This window comes from Peromyscus eremicus, chromosome 17 (assembly GCF_949786415.1).
Source record: "Peromyscus eremicus chromosome 17, PerEre_H2_v1, whole genome shotgun sequence".
Lineage (NCBI taxonomy): Eukaryota > Metazoa > Chordata > Mammalia > Rodentia > Cricetidae > Peromyscus > Peromyscus eremicus.
The window spans coordinates 25,091,360-25,103,928 of NC_081433.1; the positions used below are offsets into that span (position 1 = coordinate 25,091,360).

Here is a 12,569-nt window from a genome sequence, read left to right on the forward strand (position 1 = left end):
CGTTCTAATTCGGTGCATTCGGATTGTGTGCGGGGACTACCCGCCCTGTGTTCCTCATTTCTTCGCCATGGGCGCCTAGCTGTAGGCTTATGTCATCTATACACCGTTCCCAAAGACCCTGCCTGGGATCTTGGCCGGTTTAATTGGCGGCTCCGTCTCAGTCTCTTCCACAGTATGGCGAAGCAATGCTTTTGTCTTCAGGCTTCATCTGTGGATCACAGAAATCTTTTCTGCCATCCAACTCATTATCCCAGCCTTTTTAAAAGTACAAGTATCCGAGAATCACTTTAGGGAGGAAAAGTGGGGTTTTAAATGTAAATTCCTGCCTCCTGCCCCCGGTGAATCTGGACGTCAGTGCAGGAGCGGGTCCCGGAGAAGCTGGGGGAAACAAAAGGTTCACGCTTTTTATTTTATGTATTTGGTGCTCTATCTGCATGCCAGAAGAGGGCCTCAGATCCCATTACAGATGGCTGTGAGCCTCCACGTGGCTGCGGGGAATTGAACTCAGGACCTCTACTGGAAGAGCTGCCAATGCCCTTCCCCGCTGAGCCACCTCCCTAGCTCCCACGGTTCCCGTTCCTGGTCCGGGTCCAGGCGCTGCGGGGGCGGGTGCCGGCGAGGGGTGGGGACAGCGGCCCTGCGCCCGGCCCGCCGCGGGTGCTTAGTCACGCCGACGCTGCGCCCGCTCGGCCGCGCACTTCCGCGCATGGCGCTGCTGCCCCGGGCGCTGAGCGTGGGCGCGGCCCCGAGCCTGCGGCGGGCGGCGCGCGCGCTCACCTGCGCCATGGCGAGTCCTGGCGAGCTGCAGTCCCCGGCCACCGCCGCCGCCTCCTTCGACTACCTGGTGATCGGCGGCGGCTCGGGAGGGCTGGCCAGCGCGCGGCGGGCGGCGGAGCTCGGCGCCAGGGCCGCGGTGGTGGAGAGTCACAAGCTGGGTGGCACTTGCGTGAGTATCGGGGGCCCCTCGGGCCGCGTCGGCAGCGCGCCTGCTCCCGGACTCCCGGGCGGACGTCCCCGGGGGCTTCCTCGCTCCTCCCAGGCCTTGGGGCCCAGGAGATGGCGGGAAAGAGGGGGACAAAAATAGCGACCGAGCCCGCCACGCAGCACAGGTGCAATGCAAAGGAAAGGCAAACTCTGCAGCTGCCCAGCTTAGCTGCCCCGCGTGCACCTCCGTGCGTGGGAGTATTGCATGGGGCGCTGGGGCCAGGGAAGCACGAAACTGCCTCGGGGAAACTGCTAATGGCGTGGGCGAGTGGAGAAGGGGAGGGCTCTGGTGTTGAGGAATGGGGACCTGATACCCATTTTAAGGGCGGAGTGGTGAGTGACAGTCGTTCTCAACTTTGGTTGCGCATTGGAACCCCCTGGAGAAGTTCTGCTACGCGTGTTCCCGCGCATCCGAGGCTCCCGACTGTGGCTGGAGGCGCAACGTGGGTGTGAGCAAGTGCAGAAACTCGCAGTTGATCTGAACTGCAGCCAACGCTACCTTAGGAGAAGTCTTCAGGAGTCTCTCAGAGCTTTATGATACTGTTTGTTTAGCATTGTTTGGGGACAGGTTTTCAAATTGCAAAGAGAGAGGGAGAGACAGAGAAGGTGGTAGATTGAAAAACTTGGGTGTTTTTTAAATAGTCTCGGATCCACGTTAGTGTGGCCCTTTCCCATCACAAGATGTAGTCAGAGTTCTTGTTGGTGACTGAAAATGCTGAACCCAAGAGTCACCTGAGACTGGGGATAGGTTCTCTCAATGCCTTTGAAGACTGACGTTTAAATTATACTAAATTGGGAACTCCTTAGGGGCAGGGATGGGTTCGTAAATTTGTGTGCTGTTTGTTACCTTAAAGTGCCTCGCTCCTCAGCTCTTTGTGAAACGAATGAAGGTAGGAGATGAGTAGCTGTAAGCAGGCTGAAGCCACTGTTGAAAATGAAGGGAGGGAGGCGTTAGGAGAAAGGAAGTCACTGTTAATGATTGACGTGCACTTTGAGCCTGCCGCCCTGTGCCCTCCGTAAATGGTGGGAGTGCTGTCCTTTCTCACCTCTGCCCTTCTCAAGGCTTTTGCTTTCTCCCGTCCTTGCTCATATCACCGTGGATCTGTGACATCTTCTGCCCTTGTTGGTTCTGCTGGCCTCGATACAGAAGGGTCTGGTGGGTTTGGGTTCCCAGTGAGAAGGTGAAGACGGAGATGAAGTGCAAGCAGAGGACGCCTGTGGTACACCTGGCCTTGCCCAGCGCATCCTTGTGCACCGGCTTCCATTTCCATCTAAGCACTGATGTCTCCCCAACATCCTTTCCTGTTCTAGTGGCGTAAACTTTGGGGATCTCCCCAAAGTAGCTTTTGGCTTTGAATTACAAAGCAGGGTAGGGCTGCAGCCAGTGTCAGAGAAAATGCATCCGAAGGGTAGATATGGGTTTAGATTTGCCCAAGGATTGCGGTTATGAGAGCTGACTACACAGAGTAACTTCCAAGCGTGTGCAGGGAAAATAGAGGTTTTCTGAAGCACATCCTTTTATTCATGTTTTGGGTTCTTAGAAGGAAGAGGGTAGATACAAATTATTTTTCTACAGAGGTTCCCCTTGCGGGGCTGGAGAGATGGCTCAGCAGTTAAGAGCAGTGAGTGCACTTCCAGAGGACCCGGGTTCAATTCCCAGCACCCACGTGGTGGCTCACACCTGTCTGTAACTCTAGTTTCAGAGGATTCAACACCCTCACAGAGACATATATTCAGACAAAACACCAATGCTCGTAAAATAAAAATAAATAAATTTTAAAAAAAGCTTTCAAGGAACTTGGAACAACTTTCAAGGAGCTTGCGGTGTGATGGGGCGACCAAATACAGCCGACCACCAAGTGGGATTGGCCTGTTGTTGTATAATGTTTATTTGTTGAGTGCTTCCATGGATGTCCATGCACTGCATGCATGTCTGGTACCCACAGAGGCCGGAAGAGGCTGTCCTTGGATCCCCTAGACCTGGAGTTACAGATAGTTCGTTCTTGGCTGCCCTGTGGGTGCTGGGAATCCAACCCACCCAGGTCCTCTGGAAGAGCGGCCAGTGCTCTTAGCCACTGAGCCATCTCTCCAGCCCAGGACTGGTGTGTCTTAATTATTGCAAGTAATGACCATCCCAAGTAAAGTAGTTCAGGGACGTGTTAATTCTCATAACTTCCTGGAGCACGCGGGGAGTTCTGAAGATGGCTGAATTCAAGGCCAGCCTGAGCTATGAAATGAACCCTGGCCCCATACACAGGACAATTAATTAAGTCTTCCTCCGGCAGTGTTACTTCCAGGTGGTAGGATTGTATTTTATTTCTACTTGTTTTATTTTTATTCATTTGCTCACTGGATATTATTGAAAAAAAAATCTATGTATCGGGAGCTTTTTATAAAGACATGTTGGGGGGGCCTGTAGAAATGGAACTTGTGCCAGGCGGCGGCGGCGCACGCCTTTAATCCCAGCACTTGGGAGGCAGAGCCAGGTGGATCTCTGTGAGTTCGAGGCCAGCCTGGTCTACAGAGGGAGTTCCAGGAAAGGCGCACAGAGCTACACAGAAAAACCCTGTCTCGAAAAACAAACCAACAAACAAAAAAGAATGGCACTTGCTGCTCTTATGGATAACTGGGGTTCAGTTCCCAGCACCCACATGGTAGCTCACAACTGTCTGTAATGCCAGTTCCAGGGGATCCAGCACCTTCTTTTAACCTTCTCAGGTACTGGCGCACACATGGTACATACCTATTTGCAAGCAAAGCACTTACATAAAATAAAAATCCTTTTCAAAATTTTATTTGTGTTATGTAGGTATGTAGGTGTGTGTTGAGGGATGGTGTGTACGTGTGAGTGTAGGTGCCCACAGAGGCTAGAGTCAGATTTCCCCCGGAGCTAGAGTTGTGAGCTGGCCAGCCTGGGTGCTAGGAACCATCCACTGGTCTTCAGCGAGCGTGGTCCATGCCTTAACTGAAGAGCCATCTCTCCAGCAACCCCTTCCCTACGTTTTCATAGATGCTAGAGGACCAGTGCAGCCAGCAAAGCAGATAAGAATTCCTGTCCCTGGGGGTGGGCATTTTGGTTATCTGGAGTTTCTGAATTTTCCATTTCTATTTTTTGTGATGATAGGGAAAACTATGTTATGGGAGCTGATGGTAATGGCTTTGTTTTGTTTGTTTTGTTTTTTATTGCTTCTTTTTAGTTTAACCCCTTTTTGTGAATGTTTGGGATCATTGGAAATAAGGCTGGAATTGATTTTTGGAGATTCATCAGTCCTGTATGACTATAGATTTTTTTGTTTGATTGATTGATTAAAAAAAAAAAAGATTTATTTTTTTAAACACAGGGTTTTTTTGTTTTGTTTTGTTTTGTTTTGTTTTTGAGATGGGGTTTCTCTGTGTAGCTTTTGGTGCCTTTCCTGGAATTCACTCTGTAGCTCAGGCTGGCCTCGAGCTTACAGAGATCTGCCTACCTCTGGCCCCCCAATTTTTTTTAATCAATCCTTTGGGAATTTTACACCATGTATCGTGATCCCACTCCTTTCCCAACCCTTTCATGTCTTCCCTCCACCCTGATAACCTCCCAGTACTCAGGAGGCAGAGGCAGGCAGATCTCTATGAGTTCAAGGTCAGCCTTGTCTACAGAGAAAGTTCCAAGACACTCAGGGCTACACAGAGAAACCCCGGCTCGAAAAACCAAATAATAAAATGAAAATTTAAATATAAGATAATTTTAAATTTAAAAATAATAAAAGCAACTCGCAGACCCCTATGGGCAACGGCCTGCTCTTCTATTAACTGCAGTGTGTTCTCTTACACCTGTCACGGCTGTTTCCTCTTCAGTTCCACCATGTGGGTGCCATTCCGATCCTCCTTTCCCGCCTCTCCATCACATATTCGTTTGCAGAAGTGGCCTTGGAAGCCTCGGTGTGTGGCAAAGTATACAGTTTTGTCCACACAGCTTTGCTTGCACATGTTCACTGAAATGAGTCGTTGGTCTGGTTCAAGGCCTCTGGCTTCTGCTACATCATCAGTTCTGGACCCTCTCTGCTATCCTGCTGTTGCCCAGAGACATGGAAATCATGATGTTATAGTTCCGCCAGCTCTCCTGTGCCCACACCACCACTGGCAGCACCTTATGAGGGGTAGGGCCAGCTTTCCAGTGGGTGGCGGCTAGAAAGGGGCTCGTCCAACTCTAGCACAACCAATGAGGGCCCGGGCCAGCTCAGCACCACCCTCTGACATCAACATGGCTTTCGGTGGTGATACAGGCCATGGACATCAACATAGACCCCGGCTGCAGTAGGACCAGGGATCCAGACATTGCCCTCAGGTGTAGCCCAGACATTATCATGGCCCTCAGCCACAGCCTGGACATTATCATGGCCCCAGGTGGCAGCTCAGGCCACTTAGATCATATGGCCCCCGGCGGTGCCAGTGTGGCCCTTCAACAGCAATGTGGCCTCTGGTGGAGGTCCAGACCGTGGCCCTTGGTGGTAACACAAGCCACAACATCAACACAGCCTCTGGCTGCAGGAGGGCCCCTGACCCAGATGTGACCCTTGGCAGCAGCTCGGGGCCCCAGCAGTGCAGGCCACTCCCCTCAGCCTGTTCCTCACCTTCTCCAGTTTGGCCTCTTTCCACAGCAGCACTGAGATGCTTCTCTTCTCTTACTCTCCCATCTCTCCATCACATACTTGCTCATCATAGTGGCACCCAGCACGGCGCGGTGGGATGGGGCTGTCATGAATATATTTTTTCAAAACAAGATTAATAATGCAAGTCTGGGCAGTGCTCCTTTTTTTTTTTTTTTTTTTTTTTTAAGGGCTCACTATGTAGCTCTAGCTGACCTAGAAGTCGCTTTATAAACCAGGCTGGCCTCAAACTCAGAGCTCTGCCTCCCTCTGCCTCTCAAGTGCTGGAATTAAAGGCGTCTAGGCTGGCCTCAAAAGCACTATAAGGGGAGGATGACCTTGAACTTCTGACCTTCCTATGTCTATCTCCCAAGTTTTCGGATTACAGACATGCATCACCACTTCCTACTTTATGTGGTACTGGGTGTGAGCCTGAGGTTTTGTGCTTGCTAGGGGAGCATCCTGTGTACCAGCTGAGAAAGCGCTAACATTGTCTGTCACTAGCAGTTTTATCAAGATTTACTTTGCCAGACATGGTGGCGTATGCATTTAATCCCAGAGGTCAGAAGGCAGAGGCAGGTGGATCTCTATGAGTTTGAGGCCAGCCTGGTTTACAAAGTGAGTTCCAGGATAGCCAGGGCTGTTACATAGAGAAACCCTGTCTCAGGGCGTTAAAAAAAAAAAAAAAAGACTTACTATGTTTATTTAGTTTGAGGAGGGGACATGCATGTCATGGCATATATGTGGAAGTCAGAGGACAGCTTATAGGAGTCAGTGTCTCTCTCTCTCCCTTTTTAATTATCTATTTTTATTTTATGTACATTGGTGTTTTGTCATGGTTGTTGGGTCTCCTGGAACCGGAGTTACAGACAGTTACAAGCTGCCATGTGGGTGCTGGGAATTGAACCTGGGTCCTCTGGAAGAGCATTCAGTGCTCTTAACCATTGAGCCATCTCTCCAGCCCCCAGTCAGTGTCTCTTCCACCATGTAGGTCCTGATGATTAGACTCAAGTTGTCAGGCTTATCAGCAAGCATCTATCCATTGAGCCATCTTGTCAGCCCCAAAGTGGTATTTTATTACTTTCCTTCTGCTTTTTATTACAGGAAATTGAGCCCATGCCTTGTATATGCTAAGTATATGTTCTGCTCCTGAGCAGTACCTCCAGCCTTAAGAATAGTATTATTTTAATGAAAAACGGGAAACGCGGGTCCCTGTGTTTTTTGTTTCACATAGATCCTGATATAAAGTCAGGGGAACTTCATTTTGTTCAATCTCTTTGCTCTACTAACGAGCAAATTGTCAGCTAACACACTTGAGAACACTCCAGTAAGTGTGCTGAGGCCTGTGACATTGGCCACAGACACCATGGCTTCTATGTATCCTATGGGCTGGTCTGTGATGTGATAAAGGTTTGTGGGTTTGAGATTTGTTTTTGTTTTTTTAAGATTTATTATATATATATATACAGTGTTCTGCTTGCACACCAGAAGAGGGCACCAGATCTCATTACAGACAGGTGTGAGCCACCATGTGGTTGCTGGGAATTGAACTCAGGACCTCTGGAAGAACAGTCAGTGCTTTTAACCTCTGAGCCATCTTTCCAGTCCTGTAATAAAAGTTTTTAAGCATTGTCTTCTAATACAGGGAAGGAGCTTCTTTACTCCCACTTAGGAACCAGGTATTATTTATTCTAAACCAGTTAGAACTGGGTTGTAGCTCAGCTGTAAAGCTCTTGCCTGACATCTGTGAGACCTGGGACCCCGAAACAAACATACAACAAGCTATAAGACTCTTAACTAGGGGTTCCCACATGAGTCTTCACCCCAGAGCTCCCAGTTTGGTATTTCTGGAATAAAATCTTACAAATACAACTTTCAAAAGCTGCACCCACATTTTTGTGGGTGAGTCAGACACAATACCAGCTTTTGTCAGAACGGGGAGTAGGAAAACAATAGAAGAACTCCAGTAAACCCTTGAGTGCTGGTGGGGTGAGACAGCAGGGAGTTCTGTCCTGGGTTTGTTAATATTTCTAGTTTCGGTGTGGCGTGCTTCTGAGATAACCGGCATGTTGCACCTTCCAAGGATGTCTGCCTCATATTTGACTGCTTGCTTTGAGGTTTTTTTTGTTTTGTTTTCTCACTCTGGGTCATCTTCCCCAAGGCTTTACTCACTGCTGTGAGACCGTGGATAGACCCTTCCCCAAGAGACGTAGACCCTCTGAAGGAATGAGTTGGTGCTATTGAAACCCTATCCCCCAATATGCTGATATCTGGGGATGATGAGGGTAGATGAAGATATGAGATGGGCCCTCTGGGCATCTTTGTAGAGGAGGGAGACAGACTTCTCTTTCCCTCTGCCGTGTGAGCACACTGGGAGAAAGTGTCCACCTGCAAGCTAGGAGTGGGAACCCTTACTGCCAACCAGCTGGCAGCATACAACTGTGAGAACCGTGTGCCACTTCAGTTCTCCAGTCTGGTGTTTTGGTACAGCTGCTTGGACTACTACGATTGGCACGTGTCTAAGAGTTGGCTTCTTTTTTACTGATTTTTTTTTTTTTTTTTTTTGGTTTTTCGAGACAGGGTCTCTCTGTGTAGCTTTGCGCCTTTCCTGGAACTCACTTGGTAGCCCAGGCTGGCCTCGAACTCACAGAGATCCACCTGGCTCTGCCTCCCAAGTGCTGGGATTAAAGGCGTGCGCCACCACCGCCCGGCTTTTACTGATTTTTTGTTTGTTTGTTTTTTGTTTTTCGAAACAAGGTTTCTCTATATAGTTTTGGTGCCTGTCCTGGATCTCACTCTGTAGACTGGCTGGCCTCAAACTCACAGAGATCCTCCTGCCTCTGCCTCCCGGGTGCTGGGATTAAAGGCATGTGCCACCACCGCCCAGCTTTACTGATTTTTAAAAAAAATATAGAAAAATTTAAGATTTGTGTGTATGTCTGTGTCTTAACATATTTCAAGTTGAATTTTCTGTGTAGCTGGGGCTAGCCTTGAACCTTGGTCTCTCTCTCTCTCTCTCTCTCTCTCTCTCTCTCTCTCTCTTTTTTCCCCCAGACAAGGTTTCTCTGTGTAACAGCCCTGGCTGTCCTGGAACTCCCCTCTGTAGACCAGGCTGGCCTCAGACTCACAGAGATCCACCTGCCTCTACCTTCTTAATGTCAGGATTAAATGTGCGCGCCACCATCACCTGGCTCCTTTTTAGTTTTTTGAGACAGGATCTTACTTTGTAGTACAGGCTGGCCTCAAATCTGCCATCCTCTTGCCTTGGCCTCCCGAGTGCTGGAATGTAGCTAGAGTTTTCCTGCCTTGCCCACAGTCAGGACAAATCTTTGTCACCCGCCAGTCCCACAGCTGCTCAGACCCAACCAAGTAAACACAGAGACTTATATTGGTTACAAACTGTATGGCCGTGGCAGGCTTCTTGCTAACTGTTCTTACAGCTTAAATTAATCCATTTCCATAAATCTATACCTTGCCACGTGGCTCGTGGCTTACCGGGATCTTCACATGCAGCTTGTCATGGTGGCCGCTGGCAGTGTCTCCCTCACCCAGCTTCCTGTTCTCTCAGTTCTCCTCTCTGTTAGTCCCGCCTATACTTCCTGCCTGGCCACTGGCCAATCAGTGATTTATTTATTGACCAATCAGCAACACATTTGACATACAGACCACCCCACAGCACTGGAATGATAGGCATTTTCTTCCATCCAGGGCTCACTTTTTTTTTTTTTTTTTAAATAGCATCTGTTCCTTTGAGACTTTGATGGTGAGTGGTGGTAAGATGGCCGCTATGAGATGACCCTGCCCCACACTGAACTGAAAACCGCAGGACCCAGAACCGCTGCTAAGATGAGCCACAGAGAAAAACATTCACAGACCCGATAGCATGAGTCCACTGGAGTTTATCCTTAATTTTCTGAATTAGGCGAACAAAGAGTTGTGGGGTGTTGGGTTACATAAAAAACATGGGAGTAGGGATCTTTTCCCCTGGAATTAAAGATAATCCCGTGCTGCCCAGAGGACAGGAGAAAACCCTTAGAGATGATCTTTGAATTCACTTGCAAAGTCTCTCCAAAGTGCAGACCAGTGCTTCTCCTGATCCCGGACTCCATGCCAACAGGAGAGCAGCGTGAAACGTGATGTCCCCAAAGCGGGGTAGTTCTCTCTCCCAGCAGACCTTGGAAGGGAAACTCCCTCTGATTTACTGCTTCTTTGCCCTGTGGGGGCTCCAGCCCCAGTGTTTGCTGGGATCAGGAGGAACCCAGTTCTTGTGGGGGTCTGTACATCCTGCCGGGAAGCCGGTGGTAAGGGTGGACTGAGTGATTGGCAGTTACCCTGAGCTGGACTGCACGGTGCTGCCAGAGAAACCACAGGGCCGGCCTGGGAAAGGCTCGGTAAATGACGACTCATCTACTCAGCAAACAATGACTTAGCAACATGCAAATCATTACCCAGCTTATTATGGACCGCGTGCACATTCATTTCTCAATGTAGCTTTCGAAACTGCCCAGGGTAAAGGAAGTTCACTGCCTCGGATTCCAACAGGTTCCACTTAAAAAAACAGGAAATTGCCCTTATTTGCTTTGTGAGTCGAGAACTTCATAAAATGAGACCCGCCTGTTCTCTTGGGTGTTGAAGAAGTGGTTGTGACATAGGGAGCTGGTTGGAGTTGGTAACGAGTATTAATTAACTCTGGCCATTTGCCTTGTTGATTGGCAGTTTCACAATGATAACACTATATTTTTATTTTTAAAAAAAGAACGTCTTTAAAGGGCAAACAAGCAGTTCAGAAGTGTAAAAAACAAAAAACAAACAAACAAAAAAGCCCTCATTTTTGAGTACCCTCCTGTAGCTGGGAGGGGACTCAGAAATGAGTTGCCTGTTTTTTACAGTTTAAATATTATTCTTATTATTTTTAAATGTGTGTGTGTGTGAATGAGTGGAGATGCCCACAGAGGTCAGAGGTGTCGGATACACACACACACACACACACACACACACACACACACAAACACCCTGGAGGTCAGAAGTGTCAGATACACACACACACACACACACACACACACACACACACACACACAAACACAAACACCCCGGAGGTCAGAGGTGTCAGATACACACACACACACACACACACACACACACACACACACACACACACCCCGGAACCACAAAGTTACAGGTTGTTGTGAGCCACCTGGCCTGCGAGCCAGGAATCAAACTGGGGGGCCTCTCAAGAGTAGTGTGTGCTCTTAACTGCCGAGCCGTCTCTCCAGCCATACTTTTACAACTTTTCTCTTTTGAGACAGAATCACGTGTAGCCCAGGCTGGCCTCAAACCCGCCACGTAGCTGATGCTGCTGGCCTCCAACAGCCACTTCCATTTGCTAGTATTGAGGGTGTCCCGGGTGCCACAGTGTCTAGACCTAAGGTATGTACCTCAGCTAGAGAAGGCGGAGGAGAAGGAGAGCGTGGCCCGGACCTCCAGAGCTCCTTAACCCGGCTCTCTCCAGCTCTCACAGTCCTTTAGTCTTTCTATGAGGTGTCTGTCTATCTGCTCTCATGCTGAGAGCGGTGGGGCTTGGGTTCCAGAACCAGCAACTGCCTCTGGAAGGCTCTTCTCCAGAGCTGTCCAAATAGGACAAGTGCTGTTTCAGGACCACGGCCCTCCCTTACGTCTCCAGGCTCTGAAGTGTGCACAGGGACACTACAGTGCGGAGTCTCTGGCCCGAGAAGGTCGCGGTTTTCTGTCACCTTCTCTGTCTAGTCTCTTGGTCGGTCGTGTGGGCATCTTAGATAAGTTTAGAGCTCAGGAGACCCCGCAGACTCTGGGATTAGATCCACACAGGGCGTTACCTTGCACAGTGCCTGCTAAGTGGATGCTTAGTGCATTCTGGAAATGAATGAATAGATCCAAGTTTTTTTAAAAAAAACAAAAAAACAAAAACGTAAACTTCTTAAAACTCAACCAGATAGACCTTAGCAGTCAGTAGTGTAGGTCTGGCCGTCTTGACCCTAAACAGAAGCATATATTCCAGTCTTTTTCGTTTGTTAAATTTAGGATTTTATGTAGCCCAGGCTGGCCCTAGAAATCCTGTTTACTCCTGCCAGTGCCTCCCAGGGTCACAGGCGTGCATTGGCATCCTGCCCACACATTTCTTTTAAATCACCTATGCTCAAAGTAGCTTCAGATTTACATGAGAAGTAAAGTCATAGTGGATCCGAGTGGTTCAGAGCATTCTAGTGTTTAAGTTGCTTTTAGAGGTTACTAGGGAGCCAGAGGTGGGGTGGGGAGGAGGTGTAGAGTGTGTTTGTTTGTTTGTTTGTTCGTTCCTTCCTTTCTTTCTTTCTTTCTTTCTTTCTTTCTTTCTTTCTTTCTTTCTTTCTTTTCCTTTTTTATTCTTTGTTTTGTTTTGTTTTGTTTGTTTTTCTATATAGCCCTGGCTGTCCTGGAACTCGCTTTGTAGACCAGGCTGGACTTGAACTCTCAGAGATCCGCCTGCCTCCCGAGTGCTGGGATCAAAGGCATGTGCCACTATGGCCCGGCCTAGAGTGTGTTCACTCTTCAGGAACTCTTGTTAGAAGTGTGTTCTAGATGGAACCGTTAGTGGACTCATACTGCGAAACTTCAGAGGCTGAGGTTGTGAGTTAAGGGCACCGAGGCCCACTCAGTGGACCCGTGAAAGCACCCCACCAAGGAGCTGGGGTCGCTCTTCCCTGAGGATTTTAGCTGTTTCCCCTGCTCTTGGTCTGCAAAACCCGTTGCCCTCCTGCCTTAGGAGTGGCCCGTTCTTCTGTCCCTGTGACTGTCACCTGCGTTGAGGGGCAGCAGAGCCTCAGCTTGGTCAGATGGGGGGGTCTAAGCAGACAGACATTTGTTCCAACCTCAGACTTGGTATAGCCAAGGATGGCTTTGAATGCGAGATCCTGGTTCCACCTTCCAAAGCTGGGTTACAGGTGT

The 12,569-nt window shown here is 49.0% G+C and overlaps 1 protein-coding gene across 1 annotated transcript in view; it reads left to right on the plus strand.

Moving 5' to 3' along the window:
• The first annotated feature begins 706 nt into the window (after positions 1–706).
• Gsr (glutathione-disulfide reductase) overlaps positions 707–12,569 on the plus strand; it is a 42,008-nt gene continuing 30,145 nt past the window's right edge. Inside the window, exon 1 of the mRNA XM_059244650.1 lies at positions 707–946. Coding sequence (XP_059100633.1) covers positions 707–946 — 240 coding nt within the window. The remainder of the gene's footprint in view (positions 947–12,569) is intronic.